The following is a 20,927-nucleotide window of genomic DNA, read 5'->3' on the forward strand; positions in this document are numbered from 1 at the left end:
GAATAAAATTAATGGCAATCAGAGAATGAACAGTAAATAAAACTTTCCTTTTCTTTCTGAAAGTATGGCGTTCAATAGTATGAAATTTATACACAGGAGAGCAGAAAATAGGAAGACCCTTTTATATTTTGCTGGCATTTCATGCATAATGCACCTCGAAAACAACAGGCAATTATTGAGCACCTGTCATTTCATTCCTGATAGATGGAGCTTCACACGTACTATAAAGCAGAATCAATCTAACATTGCCACATTACTGGAGGCTAGGTCAGGGATCTGACCACATGGGTCTGTTTGGAATTTCGTCCTTGGAAACTTAGCAAGTGACTTTGTATCTGCAAGTCCTTAATTCACTGATAAGCCCACGTAGCCAATCCCCCAAGGACAAAGAAGGGAAACCAAAGTGAATGTGAACATCTGTCTGCCTGTGTGCTAAGGTCAGGAGCAAATTGGGTCTTGCAGCCAGCACAGTTGATGGTAGCACTTGCCAGGTGCGTCACTTGATAAAATTAATTTTCGCCAAATGAATATATGAGGTAAATAAATGTCTCATGTTTGTGGGTCTCTATGCTCATCCTTAAAGAGGCAGCTGTTCAGCCGTGAAGTTGTGGTTGGGCCAAACTCATTCTAATATGTGCTTGGGATTTGGGTCTAAGAAGCTCAAACAGCTAAGATCAGAAACCAAGTAGGCTACTTTCCAATTGCCTGTGCCCGCGTTTACCGTATGAGGTCCGTGTTTGGCATGCTGGGGAGTTCCGGGACCTGCGACAAGCCAGGGGCATCTGCAGTAGTCAGGAGGACTTCTTTTTCAAATGAGAAGAAAATTCTTCATTTGGTCTTACACAAAAAGAAAAATATATACAGTTGACCCGTGAACAATGGGGGAGTTGAGGGGTGCCAGCCCCCTGCACAGTTGAAAATACATGTATAACTCTTGAGTCCCCCAAACCTAACTGTTAATAGCGTCCTGGTGACTGGAGCCCTACTGATAAACATAAAGTGTCGAGGAAACTACTTTTGGTATGTTGTGTGTATTATATACCATAGTCTTTCAATGAAGTAAGCTAGAGAGAAGAAAATGTTATTTAGAAAGTCATAAGGAAATTACATTTACAGGACTGCATTATATCTATCAAGAAGAATTCGCATATAAGTGGACCCACACAGCTCAAACCTCTGTTGTGGAAGAATCAACTACATATTTATAAAATTGTGTGTGTGTGTGTGTGTGTACATATAGTGTGTGTGTGTGTGTGTGTGTGTGTGTGTGTGTGTGTGTGTGTACAAAACCAAACTATCCTACCTCAGGATTTTTTACCATAAGAAAATATATATGTATATGTACATATACATATGTAATTATTATATATATAAAATATAGACAATCTCACTATCATAGTGTATATTATAATCTCATTTGTATATACTGTATATAAAGTCCTATGTAGTAAGAAATCCTGAGGTCAGTTGGTTTTGGCTCTAAGGCTAGCTAATTCAGTAACTCAAGGATCGTTCTTTCTATTTTATTTATTTATTTATTTATTTATTTATTTATTTATTTATTTATTTATTTTGATAGAGAGAGAGAGTAGGGGAGGGGCAGAGGGAGAGAGAGAGAATCCCAAGCAGGCTCCATGCCCAGCACAGAGACCAATGCAGGGCTCAATTCCAAGACCCTGAGATCATGACCTGAGCCGAAAACTGAGCTGACACTCAACTGACTGAGCCACCCAGGTGCTCTCTCAAGGATAGTTCTTTCTGTTGTTAAATCTTTCCATCATTTGTTCAGCCAATCTCCTTAAGCTGGCTTTGTCTTCAGCTGGTGCCCATCCTAGTTGCAAGATGGCTGCCACAATTCCAGGCACTACAGGTACGAGAGCAATGTCCAGTGAATTAAAAGACAATCTCTTCCTGTGTGATTATTTTAAGGCAAGGAAACCCTTCCTAAAAGTCCCCAAGCAGATTTCCTCCCACTTCCCTTTGACAAGAATCTGTCAAAAACCCCGGCTTGAGTCACTCACTGGCAAGAGAATAAGTAATCAGTCAGGATAGGTTAGGTTATGCCGTGGTAACAACACCACGATCCCCAGTGTCTTCAAGCAACAGAGATCACCTCTTCACTCACTCAGAATGCTTTGCGGTCTGGGTTACTGTCCAGGGCTGCTGCCCAGCCTTCCTCTCTATAGTAACCCATGTTCCCATGGTTGCCACAGTCTGGGAAGGGAGGCAGAAAATCAAATCTTTGTACCAGAAGCAATGGTATACATTGTTCTGTTCACTTTTCATGGCCTAGAGCATTTCCTGTCACATGGAGGCACAGAGGTACAATCTTCTTGTCTGCCTGGAACAAAAATCTGTGAGCAAGAGCAGTAATTGATGTAGAGACTCATTTTTAAGGAGCTATCAAGGCAGGTTAGAATTATTGATAATGGCCTCCTACTTTGTCCTTCACCAAAGCAACACATCCGAGTTTATCCTGAGAGTGCTAATTGTTGACCTGCAAATAATGCATAAACTACTTTTTTTTAAATTAAGTATGTATCTTATACTCATATTATTCCCAAGCTTTCCATGTCTCTGACTTATCTCCCTTCTCTCTTTCTTTTCCACTAGGGTTCACACCTCCAGGAATGGACAGATCCTCTCCAGATAACAGCCCAGTGCACGGGATGTTACGCCAGCCATCCATCACGACTGGGGTCAACATCCCCATCATTACTGAACTAGGTAGGGGTGAATGTCAGCTTTGGGCAGATTTTGTTGTCCTCTCTTCTAGCCATGTAGGATACGAGGGTAGCCTGTTTCTTAACTCCTTCAGCATAGAGGGCTCTAGTGGGGGGGGGCGGTGAAGAGAGGTATGGGTAGCAATATGACAGATTACCAAAAGGAAAACTGATCTATCTTTCCTCTGAGATGAATAGACAGTTTCCTTCACGCTGGTCTCTGTTCTCAATGGAGTCTGAGATGATGGATTTGAGATTGGGGCATAAATTAGGGAAGGGGGAGGAAAGGAGGAAAGGCATAATCCATGAACTCTTCCTGGTGATTTTCCTTGGAAGCACCTCCAGACAGCTCCTGCAATCAGAGCCCTCCACTGAGGTACAAAGCCACAGGTCTAAGCCAAACCCATTCTGAGAACTGGGTGGAGGCAGTGGGCATTTAATCTATTCTCGTTGAACTTCTCAGCTAATGCTGCTCTGGCCTAAAATAAGATGGGGTTTGGACGGCCATGATCACAGGCCAGTGGAACCCAACTTTTAACCCAGCCATGGCATTCCCTCCTACCATCTGTGAATTTGCAAAGCTGCTGAGTGGTCTCTTTCCCCCAAGACAATACTAACCACCTACGGTGATGGGTCCCCTTACGTTACAATGTGTCCTCTGTTATTCCCTCATGCTCTTCTTTTTCTGTACTTTCCTCCACTCCCTTTCCCCAACCCTTAAATGCTGTATCCAATTAGCTAAACCTGGCAAGTTGCCTTTGGTATCAGTCAATCAGGAAAAAAACAGTGGGACGCACATTCTAATGATAACTGAACTGGGTAAGAAGCACTGTTTTCCTTCACATCGGTATCTCCTTTTGTTCTGTTGTTGGTGTTTCCAACTATCATCGGCTTGTTTTTTATTTCATGGGCTGTAACAGAGAGACTACCCCATGGCACTGCTTTGAATGTGTTTTATTTGTGGCTCTGGTTGGAATCGACTGTCTTGTTCTGGCCTTTCTTAATGATTTTTTCCCCCACACAGCATCAGTAAACCTTTGATCACACCCATCTGACCTGGCAGTTGCTTCTAAAGCATCTTTGCTCTAATTCATTTTCTTTGGCCTGGGCCTCCCCCCCCCTTTCCATGTATCCCCTGCTCTCCCGCCTTCTCCCTTATATTCCTCTTCCAACACGCTGTCAGTTTGACTGACATGTCTTCACAGCTCTCAGAGCAGTCAAAGGAGAAATATAAAAATTTTAAGATAAGAAACCTAAGACGGAGCCTTCCCTCTAGCTGTTTATTTTCCTTTATTCTGACTTTATTTGCCTTTTTTTTTTCCCCCCTACGAGACCTTTTCTCAGAAGCTCTGGTTCTGAGGCCATAAAAGCAGCCAGCTCCTAGGGGACCTTTTTCTTATGAAAGCCAGATTTCAAGAAGGGTGCCGAGGATGAGGTTAGCAGCCACTGAGCCACAGGTCTGCGCTCTGACCCCCACCCGGCTGGCCCAGAGCCTCCCGGAGATTCAGAGTGGACTCACCAGGAAGATGAAGGGTTCTGGTCATGACTACATTTGTCAGGCCCTTCACACTTCCCCGGGACTTGGTTAATAACTCTGTAAAAGGCACCCATCAGCAGCAGGTCTCAGAACTGGGGATTGATCTTCTAAATAGAGACAGCAAAAGTACTGCTCTGCAGAGGGGTGGATAGAGAGGTGGGGAGCACCTGCCTTCGAATGACTCACAAATGAAACGAACATGCCATTCTCTTGGCCCCAAAATATATTTCGAAATAAGAGAGCAGGCTTTTAACACAGTAATCTTGCTTGTGAGGTGTCTGGAAACTAAGGAATAAATTGTCCACCATTCATCACTGCATTATTGTAGACGTAGCTATTTATCAGGACAAATTCACTCAGGTCAAGGAGTATCGCACTATTTTCTGTTTCCAACAGTAGGAGAGGTGTCTTTTTCATGTTTAGAGAAGTTGGCTAAAAGCCTAGGTTTCTGGATTGCTCTTCTCAGGACCTTAGAGTTGTAAGAGGCCCAGGAAGCTCATGCAGCCCAGACCGCTGGTTGGAAAATTCATCCAAATATCTCCATCTCAGAAACCTTCAGCGGCATTTCAAAATCATTACTGCCAGGAATTTCTTTTTCTGTTTGGAGTTTGTATGCTACCAACTAACTAGGATATCTCAATTTGTGATTAGGAGAAGAGGAAAGAGAAGGCTTGGTGCCCCAAATCTGAGGCAATGAGGCAGACATTCAGTTAGCATAACTGAATTTCCCAAAGCCTTCTTCCCTCACCAGATTTCTTCTGTGAGCTCAGAGAACCTTCCATGTGTTCACATCACCCTTACCTTCTGTGTTAAGCCCTATTTTCCTGGTGGTCATACCACCTTTGGCAAACATACCATCATCGTCTGACCACTTCGCTTCCCCGCATCCCCACAAATATTTACTGTTTACCTGCATGTTCTGAGATGTGTTCTGCATAATGCCAAACCAGTAAAATGCCTTCTAAAAAGCACAAAGGATACCAGGTTCTTTTAAAGCTGTGTAGTATATTCCTGTCTTCATCCACTTGGAGAGTTTCAATTGATGGTAGTGGGTAAAAAGCTTCTAGAAGTTCCACAAGAAGGACATTTGTTTAAGGCTACTTAACCTGGTTTCTAGTCATCTATGACCTAAAACACTGGGGGAGGGGTTAAAAATCACATGTTAGCACCATATAATTACTGTTCTGTGAAATAGGCTTTGGGTAACACTGTCTGCTCTCCCTGTGAGACTCTCCCAGAACAAGACACAGGATTTTCACAGAACCGTGGTTCCTGCCTTAGCTCTTTCCCATTGACTGAAATGCCTGGCTCGCTGGCGATCTAGCCATCTCTCCCTACCTGTGGCCACTTGCCCTCCAAGTCCACTACCAGCCCTTCCCCATGGTCTTGAAAAGAGATAACAGATGCTACCCCTTTTGGAGTGTCAATGCACACACCATCCTTGGTTGTTCTAAGTAATTAAAACCATGCTCCTCTGCATTACTGTCCAGAGTTCACATTTTCTGATTCACAAAGCAGGAAGCCAAAACTGTGGCCTCCAATGTGCTTTTGGGTAAATGGAGGAAGGAGAGGAAAAGCTCCCTCCCATTTGACGGTGTAGGATCCCTGAGCAAAGCCTTACTTGCTTCTGAGAGAGGCGGAGGGAAGCTGGAAATTTTCATAATGTAGTAGGGTAGACAGAATATTTAATCAGACAGGCAATCCCGAGAGCAGCTAATATTTGTCAAGGTCCTGGGCCAGGCTCACCAAGCACAACCTCCTAGGAACCTCCTGACAATCTCATGAGAGCTGCTAGTAACTCTCCCATTTTATACAGAGAGAAAGTAAGGTGCAGAATGATGAAGCCGCAGGCTTATACAGAGTTTGTACAGAGCCCGGATTCAAAGCTTACTTGTCCGATCCTGCATTTTGTACTTTTACCCACTAGCCTGTAATTCAAGTGTTACTGAGCAAAGATGTTCCTCCATTAAAATTTTTCTCTAGGGAAACAAGATGGTGTCATTTAAAACTAATTCCATGCCTAGCTTTTTATCCTATTATTTATTCTGCCTTACACAATAAACAAGCAAAAGTTGAAAGAAAAAGTTATCCAGAATGTTACGCTTAGGAAAAAAAATTAAAACAATAACTCTAGGAAAGAGAATTCATTACCAATACATTTAGAAAGGAATCAGAAAAAGGAAACCTCATCTATTCTTTTCCTAAAAGCACCATAATTATTCCAGAAATCACGAGCGCTCATCTCCTCCCCCACCACACACTTTCTTCCCTATTACTTGCTCTGCAAAACTGATAATTTCTGAAGCCAAGATGGGAATGGAAATTAATTTGTCATTTAATTTTTAATAAGTTAAAGACATCTCAGTGACACAGCCAATCAGTCTGCACCTGCCTGCCGGAGGAGTCCTTGAGGAATCCTCAGATGGAAATGAACTACAGCATCTCATGGAGCTGCAGCACATAAAAGATTGAGCTGTGTAGAAGGGGAAAGGGAGAACGTGGGCGTCCCCATGCAACTCGGAATGCACAGCAAGTACTTGTCAGCAAGCAGCCGGAGACAGCCAGGGATCCATCCCACCTGGGGTCACTGTTCTATCAAACAGGGCCTTGTCGGGGTGGTCCTGGATTCAGGGCTAGGGACACCAGACCCTACCCGGGCTGACCCCAGGGAGGATGTAGGTCCTGCCTACAGGTGAATTCCTTGCTATGCGCCTTTGCTGTGCTCCTAGTCTCCTGCTCTCCGGTCTCGATAAGTTGCTTTCTTTTCCTGTGGCTAAACTTAGCATCCCAGCATGGCTACTCATGGCTACTCATCCTTGAAATATGTCCATCTCTCAAAGGACTTGGCAACCGAAAAATACCCTGAAGTGTTTTTCGGTCATGATTCTAAAACTATACCAAAGGACTGACCAGCACTGTCCAGCCATTCTCCAGTGGTCTGCCATGGAGCAAGGCTGCTTGAACTCATTGCTCTCCAGGTCTGGGAAGCTTGAACAATCACATAAGAGCAGTCCATTGAGTCCACTGGCTCCCACCCCAAGATTCATCCACAGCTTCTCCCATGCTTTTCTCTCCTTTTCAGTGACTTCAGTGTTGCTAAATCAGTAACGTGCTCTTTCTCTGGCTTCGCTGCGTGTGTGTGGTCTTTTGAGCTAATTCTCATTTTATACTTTTTCTAGTGAATGATACTAATGTTCAGTTTTTGGACCAAGACGATGATGATGACCCCGACACAGAACTGTACCTCACGCAGCCATTTGCATGTGGGACAGCATTTGCAGTCAGTGTCCTGGACTCGCTCATGAGCGCGGTGAGTGGGTGCGGGATATGGGAGTAGGGCACCTCCGACCTCCAACATCAAAGGCGCAGGACTGGAGCTGGGGACAGCATGACCACACAAAGCTTGCAATCTAGAAGGGGATACCAAACTGTTGTACAAATAAATGTTTGCTTATGAATTCTTGAAAGTATGAGGAAGATCAGGAAGAGGGGAGATTTTGTGGGGAAGAATATCCCCCTCAAAGAAGGAAAGAAAATGCAAAGGCCTGGTGGTGAAGGAAACTGGCAATTTAAGGAGGCCAAAGAAAGCCTTTGTAGCTGGGCCGCAGTGAGAAAGGAAGAGGAGCGTATGAGGCAAGGTTGGACCTATAAGACCAAGAAACCCACTGTCATGGCTTTGGTTTTTTTCTTAAGGTCAATGAGGAGGCATTGAAGGATGGTTTTAAGCTGGCGAGTCGTGTGATCCGGTTTATGTTTTAAGAGGATTGTCTTGGCGGGTGTGTGGAGGACGGCTCAGGAGGCAAGGTGGCGGCAGGAAATCTGAATATGGGGCTGTCAAGGTTCGGATAAGGATAGAGCTGGCAGGGCTAGAGGGAGTGGGGTGCGTCCGGGTGGTGTTGGTCAGGAAGATTGATAGGGCTTGGGGATAGATTGAATATGAGCAGAATATGGAAGAGGACAAAGTGTCAAGGGTGACTCCTAGGTCACTGCTCGTCCCTGAAATGTAAGGCCTGGGAGAGGACCCTGCATGAGGGTCAGGCATGGCCAGTTTCCTGCTGCTGGGCAGGAATGAAGTAGCAGCAAAGGGAGGAGGGTGGGCTGTCTGAGGGGTCAAAAGCATCACTGGTTTCTTTTATAACTTGATATGCACCAAACAATCAAGGCATTGTTTTTTCACTTTTGAGACCCAAAACAAGTAACATTAAAAAGTAGGCCCCCAGTTCATGGAGCTCTCTTGAATTGCAAAAGGCAAAAGCAGACACTAGAATGGGTTACAAGAGGGGATTGTGAAGTGTTCCCACTGAGTGTCTTTATTTATTATAGAGAAAAGCCTCTTTATTTTGGAATTCTCAAATTCACAATTTATGAAAATACAGACATAAGCTGGATAAAAACTGACCTTTGAGGAATCCATGAAAAGGAGTTTTACTGAACACATTAAAACCGTAAACATAGCTCTGAGAGTTTTTATACACATACATTTCTTAAAGTGCTTAAGAAGGCTATTCTCCTGAATGTGTTAAACAACTGATATGCTAATTATGCATTATTCTTCGCTATTCATTAAAGCTAATCCCAGAAGAACCTCTATTTGAGGAAAGAAAAAACATAAAGCTTTTTAAGACTAATTTAGGTTATTCTATATTCCTGAATGTGGTCCAACTGCAAGCATATCTTATTTTAAAAAAATTAGAATTATAGATTTAAAAATAATTATGAAGCAATATTCATCTGAATTAAGGTTGACTAGGCGTCATGCCAGACCTTTGCTTTCCAAAGCCAAGAAGGAGAGAAAAAGGTCACTAGAGAAGGCGCTCTCGGTTTCCAAGGACTTGTGATTTCTTTCTGATGGCCTGATGGTTCTGGGCCTAACCTCTCTACCTGCTAGTGATGTTGGGCTCAGTTTGTTCAAACTCCTTAAGCAAGCCAGAAGGAATGATGAAAGCTACGGGATGTGCTCAGACAGTGCCAAATTGTCTGTACTGGTCTTCAGTTTCCAATGGATTTCTGTAATTCATCTCTTTAGAAATTTCATTTTACTTCTGATCCTAATTAGAGAGATTACGGGAGACTGGTCTCACTAGAAGATGGTTAAACTGGGTACAGTAGCTTTTTTGTTCAAGAACCCCAGAATACTCTATTAACATTTTATAAAATCCAAACTTATACAATTATTTATGTTTCTACATATCAGACATGCAGGATATTCCAGGCAGCTATATAATTAGCAAGGCCACTTTTTCGTACGTTATTAAGAACTTCAAAATGTTGACTGCAGAGCTTTCAGCCAAGTGAGGGGCCCTTCTGAGCATGCACCATGGGTGACCGCACAGGCCACATGCCCGTGAAGCCAGCCTCTCATACCAGTAAGCCCATAAAATGGATTTTAAGCAGCAAAGAACTTCACCCCTACACAACCGAAGGGGCACTGGGTGGCCACGGGGTGGGAGTAGGTGGCCCCTCTGGATCTGAGCGGCACCTCTGTCCGTCTATAGCACTACCAGTGAGTCAGTTCTTGGAAACTCAGATGAGAAATCAAAGTGGGTTGGTTTGAAATTTTTAAGAAGCCATCTCTAATCTCCTTTGAAATGCAAACTGAAGTGTCTTGGAGAGAGGAGCTAAGACACCTATGGACGCGTGTGGATGCGACCGGTCTGCCGAAGCATTCCTTCTGAATTCCAGCCTGGGAAAGAAGAGTATCAGGAATCTAGTAACAGTCATTGCACTCACCATCGGCTTCATTTATTGAGGGCCCAGAACTGTGCAAGGCACTTCAGCCACAGTGTCTGATCTTTCGGACAATAATGTGAATAAACCTGAAGCAAGATGTATTTAACTGATTCACTGACAGTGACTTTTCAGATCATTAGTCAAAACACCTATCCGATGGTTCCAGGCCTGGTTTTCCTTGTCTGGGATGAACAAGTTCCACTGTGACGTCTTGCATTGGGTCGGGCTCAGCAGACCCAGGCGAATCAGGCCTTCTGACAAAAATGTTACCAATGATTTCTTTGCATTCCACCCCAACCCTAATTTATGAAAAACCAGGAGATTAGTCAGGAACCAAGGCAGTAACTAGAAGGAATTGAAAAGATTGGCAGGAATGTAAATTGAGAAATTGAGACTCCAAGCATCGGGAACCAGAGGTAAGCTTCCATCCCAGGCATTCGCTTACAAGCAACGCCACGATGTTCGCATACACTCACCTCCTCAGATGTCCATGATCTCCTTTTTCTAGCCCCCAAATTGCCACTTAGTCGTGTGTCTAAACATCCCCTGAATATTGTCCTTCATAACTCAACTCCTGCTGCTTACTGCCTCATTTGTTAAAAGAATAGTGTTTTGATTTGTCACAAGCATCCCTGAACAGATAGGGATGTTGCAGACATGGCCTCGTGGCTTTCTCCTGCTAATCAACAGCAGAAACACATGATCAGAAGGAATAATTATGCTTGTGGGAATGTGCCTCTAGGAAGAGGCTCACAACTAGGCTATGCATTTTTCAGAGTGGTACCAGCTTGCTGCTCACACACACATGGAAAAGATGAAAGGAAGCGTCTCTGCATTTAGAGCTGAAACTGGCACTCAAGTGTTCAGACTTCTTTTCCACAGACAGCCCTCGCCCCACCCACAGCCCCAATTTGAGTTCTACCTGGCCCCTCCCTAGGCAGAAAAGTCATGAACCAAGAGCCAAACTGCCCGGATGCCGATCCCAGCACCAGCATTTACTGGCGGTGTAAACTTAATCTCTCTGTGCCTCAGTTTTATCATCTTTAAAATTGGGATAGTAATAGCACTTACCTCATAGAATTGTCGAGATAAATAAGTGAGTTAAGGCTGTAAAGTGATTAGTGCAGCACTTCACACATGACAGGCTCAATATTGTATTTATTATTATTGATCATTGCCTTCACTGAGCACTTAACTAAATGCCAGGCACTATTTGGATGCTGGGGATTTAGCAGTGGAGAAGAAAGAGGAAGACCCTGCCCTCATGTTGTTGGAACTTTCATTCTAGTGGGCAATAATTATGTAAATGATTACGTAAATCAGTAATGATAGCTACCATCGGTAGTAGTAAATGAATAAAATCAAATGGGCGAAACTGATTTGAAGAACATAAAATCGTTTGAATGGGTGTGGAGACCTGTGTTAGCCACAATGGTCAGAGTAAAGTTGTCTCAGCTGAAAACTTGGAAGCTGACACCAAAAAGTCAGAAGAGAGCACGTGGGGGCGAGGGTGACGAGGTTTCCAAGGCAGGAGAAAGATTGGAGGGCAAAGCTAAACAGTGGTGCTGAGCTGACTTTGGGGGGGTCTGAGGGAGTTGTTGAAGGCTGTCATGCTTGGAACATAGTAGATACAGGGGAGGGACATGCCAGAAGCAGTCAGACAGGCAAAGCTGCTGTCCACACTGTGAGTATGGAGTACAAAAGACCATGTCCCATCAGGTCCTAAGTCAGGGTTAAACACTTCACTCATCTTCCTTTGGATCCCACCAGGACCCTCCTGAGGTCACTGCTTCCTGTGTGTGCTGGCTGGAGGGGCACACCCATCACTGAGTTGACTCCTGAAGTAACCCCCGATTGTTTTTCTGTCCCACACTCCATCCTCGTGCACTCATTTTAAGAGAAGAAGGGAAGAGAAACAGCACAATGTATTGGCATGAGGACCTGGATTGATCTCTGGCTTCTAATGAATCGTCTCTCGTAGAAGTCTCAAAATGGCACATTGCAGGCAACACCCATCCCACAGACAAGTTCTGCATTTCCCAGAGTTTTTCATTTTTAAATGGAATTTGTTGCCAATATTTTAAAATCATACATAAAATATGGGTTTCCGGCTTATTTTGATTGGAGTCACAAAGCAGATTCCCAGATACCCACAAAGCACCGACTGGCTAGAGCTGAGTTAGGCTTCCTTTAGTTACAGCCCACCGTGTTCCCTGTTGAACTCTCCCAGGCCTGCTTCACTCATCCCACTGGTCCCTGCCTCTGCATCCCACTGAACCAGACTTACAGGCCTCCTGCTTCTAATTTTGTGAGCCTCTGCGACTGTAGTCAGACAGCATCCTTGGGCTTCTGGCCATGTGCCTGTCCTTGGAGTCAGGAGGATGAGCATATGATGTCCATTTTCTTTGAACCCTCAACCTTTTTGGGGATCTCTGCTGCTGAATCCCCCAGGAGCCCAAGAAAAACTTCAGTATGAGCATTTTGTGCCAAGCGTGTCTTTGCTTTGCCCACTGCACCAATGCCCAGGGTGGGTATTTGCATGTTCGATGAATTTGCATTTCAAAGCAAAGGCGAGGACTTATAGGAGAGACAGTGTGGTGCTGGCTCATGAATTAGGATGTACAGGTTCCGGTCCCAGCTCACCAGCAGCCCGTGCATGTCTTTTCCACTGTCTGGGACCCAGTTGGGTCCAACTGTTAATGGGAATGATATTAACAGTCCCTTATCACATAAGGGTAATTGGGTAAGGACAAAGGTAGATGAAAATCTTTCACAGAATAGACAAATATTTCTTCAGATCAAATGTAACTACAAAGAAGTAGATTTATTATATATGTGTGTATACATATATACACGTATGTTATATGTTTCTGTATTCTATTCTCTAATATCAGAGCTGGTCTCTGTTTGTCAGAAATAACTGGGCTTGTGTTGGTAAGACTGAAGAATGTGGCCATCTGGAAGATGGACCCACATGATTTGCTCTCTTAATTGTAATTGTGTTTTGGCTGCACCCCAGGAGGATGTCATGGAGCCGACCAAGTTCTCCATCAGCCCGAGCTAACCCGTGCCACGTTATATAAACAAATGACTCCTCCCTGGCCCTCTTCCTTACACTCCACTCAAGAGCTTCATTTCTTCTGCTCTCAAGGTGAGGGACGGCCCATGGGCCATCCCAAGGCAGAGGACCTAGCACTGGTGTCCATGTGGCAAATGGGAGTGTGCTCTGTTGCACCCGGAACATACCACCACTGTTTCATCAGGCCAGGCAGGCCCGGGATTGGAAAAAAAAAAAAAAAATCAAATTGTTCTCATCCTTCATGAAAGAAAAATACTAAAAATAAAAATCTACACCATGAAAACTAACAAATCTAAAAAATGGCAGCTATGGCATGGAAAATGACAATTTTAGAGCAATTATAAACGAAAGGCAAAGTGCCATTAAAGTTAAGGCAATGTTATTAAAAGATGTGTTAATTTCCAGTTAAATTTTCTATAAAAGACCAATTAGTTTAAAAGGCTTGACAGCATTAACTGTGAAACATAAGCTCTGGTAATTATACTTTAAAAAAAATAAAAAGAGGAAGACGCACCAGTGAGTTAGAAACACAGGCGCAGAGGGGTGTACTCAGAGCAGGCTAGGTGGCACTGCGGGCTCAGATTTCCCTGTGCAGTCAGGTCCTCTGCCCAGCATTTCTCGGCTTCCTCCATGCGTGTTACTCCGTCTACATATGGGGTCTGAGAAATGTCAAAGTTCAGAGGCCAAGGAGGCTATGCACGTGATCTGGGCCAGATCTCTGATATAAGAGATGAGAACACAGAAACACAGAGAGAGGGAATTTTCCAAATTGGTTGCTTTGCTAGCCGGTTATTTTTATAAGCTACCGTTTATTATTTGTTGTGCATTTCAAGTTACACGAAGTATCTCATTTAACACTATCCTATAAGCTGGCTTGCACTGGGATTTTTGTGTTCTTGTTACATGGATGAGGAATTGGAGGCATAGAAAAGTCAGGCAACATTCCCATTGTCATAGGTGTTGAGTGGCGAATCAGGGATTTAAAACCATATGAGCTGAATTCCGAGGTCAGTACACATAACCAGGGGTGCCATGTTGTCTTATTGGGATGAAAGGCTTCTCTGACTAGGGGTGGAACCCCAACGTTGGTAGTGGGAAGAGAGACTCCCATATTCCTTAGACTATGTGGGTAGCTCAGGAGGCGAAAGATCACACTTCCATATTACAATCCTCCCTTCGGAAGTCTGTGTTTCTTCGATTCTAGTGTTTTTGTTAATCCAGAAAAGAATGATGCCCTCTGGGTCGGGTGAGTCGTACAGAAGTTTGTTCTAGCTAGCACATTCTCCATAGGAATTGTCTGTTATAATTGGCATTTGAGAGCCTAGCATCTGTTTGCTCCATGGTACTGAAACAGCCACTTTCTATGCAGAAAGCTCTGGATTTGCTGCTTAGCTGCCGACCAATCAATGTATGAAGAAACTTGTGCCTTCCATTATGACCAACTAGACATCCTTTTTCAAGAAAAGCATTGTCTTTGCACTAAGTTACTCAGATCACAAAGAAATCTTGATACGTGCTCAGAACACACCCACATGAAATGCTTAAAGTACTTCTCTGCAGCTGAATATTGAGCCAGCCAAATGGGAGCAGGAGTGCTCTGCTGAGAGACAGGCGTCATTATTCTCTGTCATAGCAGATATTGATGCCCACAGTGTGGCTCCTTGATGCCTGCATGGGAGAATCAAGGAGAGAGATCTAGGATACAGGTTGGAGGGTAGAGATTTGTGTTCAGAGTAATGAGTGGTTCCAGAGCTGTTCAGGCACCCATAAAACCCTGTGACCCACCCTGAAATTATACCCTTTGCTGGGAAATTTTGTAAGTGACACACTCTTTGAATAGAATACAGTTGCAAGCCAAACCAAGACCTAGGGATTAGTAGATGCTCAATAAGTGTCAGTGACTGATTGATCAAAAACTCTGTGCTGTTACAGTGTAACTGATTTCAACACAGAAGGGGAAACATGTTGAGGTCAAATCCTTGAGATTTGACAAAACAATAACCTTTCATGTTCACCTTCTACACTTATCATTGCAAAGCAGAACTTACAGTGTTTTATGTTTAAAAATCATTGACAGTTTTCATTAGAAAAGTTATTCATGTTCAGTGTGGGATATTTTGAAAGCACAGAAATATATAAAGAAAAACATTTAAGTGAACCATATTTCCAATACCCAAAGATAAGCATGATTAATATTTTGGTGTATTTCCTCCCAGATGGATAAATATGGATCACCCAGTTTTATATCTTGTTTTTTTTTCTTTTCTTTTAACGCTTAGCATTTTATCCAGAGCATTTAATCATGTCGTATTATTGCGTATCCTGATTTGCAATGCCTCCATAGGACTTCCTGAGACTCTAACCTAGAGATATTCCAGCACCTGTTTAACCATTATTTACCTATCGTGAGGCATTTCACTTTAAAAATTTTTTGTTTTAACAATAATTAACCCTGGGATAAACATTATTGCACATAATCTTTGAACAAGAAGCGATTTATTATCTTGAGGCAAACTTACTGGGTTTTTAACAAATAAGAACATTTTCAAAGCTCTTGATGCATATGGCTGGATTCTCTCCTGTTAATTCATACTGCCATCATGGGTGTGTAAATCCTATCCCGCGTGCTCCAGCGGGCACTGATTATCATTTTCTCTAGGAGGTCCTTTAATTGTGTTTATGACAATTTTTGAAGTATCTAAACTTTTAATTTGTATGTAATCATGTAAATGCATATTTACTTTTGTGAATTATTTTAGAGTGTTTATGCTTAAAAAGTGCCTGCTGAACAAGAGAACTATCAGGTATCCTGAATCAGTTAAATATTCAGCTATATTTTCATCAGGTTGTTTGTGGCTGCATTTTTTGCCTTGAACTATTTTATAACATTTGCTTCCTTTCTTTGGCCTAGTTTTATTGAGATATAATGAACTTATAACACTAAGTACATTTAAGGTATATAATGTAATGACTTGATATATGTATATATTGAGAAATGATTACCACAGTAGGGTTAGTTGACACATTCATCACCTCACATAGCTGTATATTTGTGTGGGTGTGTGAGAACTTTTAAAATCTACTCTCTTGGCAACTTTTAAATATACAATACAGTACTGTTAACTGCAGTCACCCTGCTCTACATTACATCCCCAGAACTTAATCATCTTATGGAATGAATGGAATTCATCTTACTGGAAACTTGTATCCTTTGACCACCTTTACCTCTTTCCCCCCCATCCCCCATGTCCAGCCCCGGACAACCACCAATCTGTTCTCTTTTTTCTGTGAGGTCAGGTTTTTTTTTTTTTTTTCCAGGTTCCACATGTAAGTGAGATTATACAATATTTGGATTTCTCTCTTAGACTTATTTCACTTAACATAATGTCTCAGGATTCATCCATGTTGTTGCAAATGACAGGATTTCCTTCTTTTTATGGCTGAGTAGTATTCCGTTACACACACACACACACACACACACCATATTTTTTTTATCCATTCATCTGTCGATGGACACGTAGGTTATTTGCATGTCTTGGCTCTTGTAAAAAGTTCTGCAGTGAACATGGGAGTGCAGCTGTATCTTTGAGATAGTGATTTTGCATCCTTCAGATATACAAGAAGTGGAATTGCTGGATCATATGGTAGTTCTATTTGTAATTTTTTGAGGAACAGTTATACTGTTTTTCATAGTGGCTGCACCTATTTACATTCACAACCACAGTGCACAGGGGTTTCCTTTTCTCCTCATCCTCATCAACGTGTATTTCTTGCCTTTTTGACAACAGTCGTTCTAGCAGTTGTGAGGTGATAGCTCGTTGTGGTTTTGATTTGCATTTCCTTGATGGTTAGTGATGTTGAGCACCTTTCCATGTACCTGTTGGCCATTTGTATGTCTTCTTTGGAAAAATGTCTATTCAGTTTCTTTGCCCATTTTGAATAGGATTTTTTCGTGGGTTTTTGCTACTGAGTTACATGAATTTCATTCATTTCCTTTTTTAGAAATTTAATATAAATATATTTTCACAGTCAAAATATATAAAATAAATAAAATTGTAGGAAAAATTAAAATCAGTCAGAATTCTGTCACCAAGAGTTAATCACCAAGTAAAATTTTGGGGTACTAAGTACAATTATTTTTACATAAATAAGCCTGTATCACTTGGGGTCTGCCCTTTTTTTTTTAAGATTTTATTTATTTATTTGACAGAGAGAGAGAGAGATCACAAGTAGGCAGACAGGGAGGCAGAGGGAGAGGGAGAAGCTGGGTTCCCGCTGAGCACGGTGCCCGATGTGGGGCTCCAGCCCAGGACGCTGGGATCATGACCTGAGCTGAAGGCAGACGCTTAACGGACTGAGCCACCCAGGTGCCCCGAGGTCTGCCCTTTTAACGTGAATTTTATGTCATGTTGTTTTTTGGATCCTGCCTTTTTGCATATTTTACTATTACATCATATAATTGTTACTGTGCCATTAAATATTCTCTGAAAACATAATATCTGGACAATATAAGTAATATAAGTGTGTCATGATTTATTTAATCATTACTATATTGTTGAAGAATTTTTTTCCAGATAGCCAGTTATCCCTAAATCATTTCTTTTTTTTTAAGACTTTATTTATTTATTTGAGAGAAAGAATGAGAGAGAGAGAGAGCACATGAGAGGGGGGAGGGTCAGAGGGAGAAGCAGACTCCCCACCAAGCAGGGAGCCCGATGTGGGACTCGATCCCGGGACTCCAGGATCATGACCTGAGCTGAAGGCAGTCACTTAACCAACTGAGCCACCCAGGCGCCCATCCCTAAATCATTTCTTGAAAAAACATTTTTTCCTTATGGTGTATGATGCCTTCCTTATCATATTAAAGAACAGAGCAGCAAATTTTTTTCGTAAAGGGCCAGGTAGTGAATGTCTTAGGTTTTTGAGAGCCATAAGGACTCTGTTGAAAGTACTTGACTTCTGTCATTTTAGCATAAAAGCCCATTTGTAAACAAATGGGTATGTCTAGGTCCCAATAAAACTTTATTTAAGAAAACATGTGGCAGGTTGGATTTGGCCCAAGGGCCAGATTTGCCAGCTCCTGTATTTGTACATAGAACTATTAGACTGTTGTTCTCAGTAATCCATTCTGGTTGATTGGTCTTCTCATTTTTACTATTGTCTACAATGTTAAGTTATGAAATATTTAATATTTATTAGAGTCCCTGGGAGGACAATTTCATAAACTGTTTCCAGAGGAAATTTGGCATAGTTCTATCAAGTTTTTAAAAAGTCCAGTTGAGGGGCACCTGGGTGGCTCAGTGGGTGAAGCTTCCCTACTCTTGATTTTGGCTCAGGGCATGATCCCAAGGTCCTGAGATAGAGCCCCGTGTGGAGCCCCATGTCTAGCTCTGGGCTAAGCGTGGAGCCTGCATAGATTCTCTCCGCCCCTCTGCCACCCCCTCCCCTACACTCACACACACACACACACACACACACACACACACTCTCTCTCTCTCTCTCTCTCTCTCTTTCTCTCTCGCAAAATAAGTAAGTAAATAAATAAATATTAAAAGTCCAGTTGAATCTATGACATATATCCAACTTAAAAATTTTACTTGAAAAAATAAGACATTATATCATCCAGTTGACATGTTAAGGAATATGGTATTCTTTTTTATTTTTTTCCTAAGAATCTTCTCTGTCTGTGGATGATCATTATTTTGCTTTCCTTTGAACAACAGTAGCTGTTCTTATGCATGACCAGGAGCTGTGATACTAAAGAGAGCTTCCAGGATAGGAGTGTTAATTCTCAAACGTATATGACACTATATTCTCTTTCTTATTTTTCATTTTACTTTTTTAGTTTTATTTGTCATAGGCTTGTTTCGTTTTTTGAAGAATTATTTCTTGTATTTATCATTTTAATAAATATCCTCTTGTGATTTCATTTATTGATGCTTTATTATTTCATCCTTCTGCTTCTCTAAGATAAAAAAAGAACAGTAAAAGACAGTTCTTTTAATGCTTAACATTATTTATTGTAATTCTTTTGTACTTAATAATAAGATCATTTAAGGCTCTGAATTTGTTTCTGTAGCTTTGGCCTCAATCCATGACATTCTTATATGCCATTTTCAAATAGTTAACTTTTAAATACTCTATATTCTAAGTTTGATTTCCATCTTGACCTATAGTTAGGTTTTAGAATACTTTTAAACTTGGAGATGTTGGGATATTTACTTTTATTTCTACTATCATCTTAATTTTCTAAATGTAGACTCTGCAGCTTATGCTTTATTGTATATATTGAAATTTTATACTTTGAGTCGTTGATCTTTTTTTGTAATTACTGTTTGGAAGCTATCTAAAAATGTTGCAAAATTTAGCACAAATCTACTAAAGCACTTTCATTATATCCTTAAGTTTCTCATAGTTTGGTCTGTGTGAGCTACTGAAGCTAGAAACACAGTGATATTTTACATATTACTCTCAGTCCACATTTATTTTACTCTAATTGCTAATTAGTTTTACTTTCTATATTTCCGTTATATTATTTTGTGCATAAGTAGGTTATATCTTTATTGTAAATTTTCACTATCAATACAAAACTAACTTGCTTAATGTAACATTTAAAAATTTTCCCTTGAAATACAGTTTTGCATGCCTATTTTGTTTTGCTTTTTCCTATTTCTCTCTGAAAATATCATAGTTTGATCTTTATTTTGGCTTTTGAATAAGTCTGAGAAGCTTTGCAATTTAATCAAATCCTTTAGCTCATTTATGTTTAGTTATTAAAATATAATACTATAATTTTGCATTATGCTTTATACATGCTTCTATACTGGTGTCTTTTATTATCCATCTTTGTGTATATAGGCTATATTTTTGTATGCATATTTTCTCTAGCAATGTGTAAACTATCTATATTCTATTTTTGATTCTAGTTAGTGGTTACCAGACATTCTATGAATATGTTTGAAAGTATATTTTCTTAGCATTATTATCTAGAAAAATTTAGCTTTTGATTCTTCCTTTATATCCATCCTCCTCTCTCCTACCTCATTTTTCTGACTTTTAAAAATAAATTAATATTACCATATTAACAAATAATTTTGTCAGTTTTTCTTTCAAGAATTATTTTTGACAATTGCATTTAGTTTAGTAATAAAACATACAACCATTTCTTAAATTCGATGTTTCAATATATTTCATCAGTATTTTAAAACCAAATTTGCTCATTTCTTAATTTCTAAAAGTTTCAAATGATCTTGAAGGATGCTGACTTTTGTTGCTTATTTTTTTAATGAAGTAAATCAATAAATGCTTAGACACTCAGAGATTCAAAAATATTTGTTTTTTTTTTAATATTTCTATTGCCTTCACAAATGATTGATGATTTAGCTGCGTGTAGAATTCTTGGAACAAATGTGTCCTTTCCAAACTCAGTTGGCATCATTCTTAAAATTTCTAGAGAAGTCTCTGGCTAACCTGATCGTGTACATATTTTTTTCCTCACAGCATTGTGTTAGGTGACATTTTTTCTTCATTTAATATTTTAAATTTAAATATTCAACTGTTACAGATTTAAGTGATGGCCACATTCCCTTGGTGAGCCACAACCTCAGTTCATTCTTTAGCTCAAGAGAGGTTGTGTTCATTGTGTCCTTGCTTGCTTACTCATTTTGACTTGCTTGAATTTTGTTTACAGTGTTAACTTGTGAGCACTATCAATTTGACCTCTGTTGTCTTTCCTCAATATCTACTAACATTCTCATTAAAAAAGACAAACAGGCAGGAAGGCAGACAGGCAGACAGGCAGATAGACGGACAGAAAGAAAGAAAGAAAGAAAGAAAGAAAGAAAGAAAGAAAGAAAGA

The 20,927-nt window shown here is 41.1% G+C and overlaps 1 protein-coding gene across 12 annotated transcripts in view; it reads left to right on the forward strand.

Moving 5' to 3' along the window:
* The window catches only part of KCNMA1 (potassium calcium-activated channel subfamily M alpha 1), a 746,792-nt gene that overhangs the window by 704,823 nt on the left and 21,042 nt on the right, over positions 1-20,927 (forward strand). For 7 of the 12 annotated variants that reach the window (XM_073878761.1, XM_073878752.1, XM_025850543.2 and 4 more), the window contains 2 exons: positions 2,614-2,727; positions 7,440-7,570. In XM_073878761.1, the coding sequence (XP_073734862.1) occupies positions 2,614-2,727; positions 7,440-7,570 (245 nt within the window). Of the gene's footprint in view, positions 1-2,613; positions 2,728-3,461; positions 3,543-7,439; positions 7,571-20,927 lie in introns of all 12 variants that reach the window. The other 5 variants (XM_073878759.1, XM_073878751.1, XM_025850539.2 and 2 more) reach the window with 1 other exon arrangement.

Source organism: Callorhinus ursinus, unplaced genomic scaffold (genome assembly GCF_003265705.2).
Source record: "Callorhinus ursinus isolate GAN/ISIS: 27379988/994484 unplaced genomic scaffold, GSC_fseal_2.0 scaffold31, whole genome shotgun sequence".
Lineage (NCBI taxonomy): Eukaryota > Metazoa > Chordata > Mammalia > Carnivora > Otariidae > Callorhinus > Callorhinus ursinus.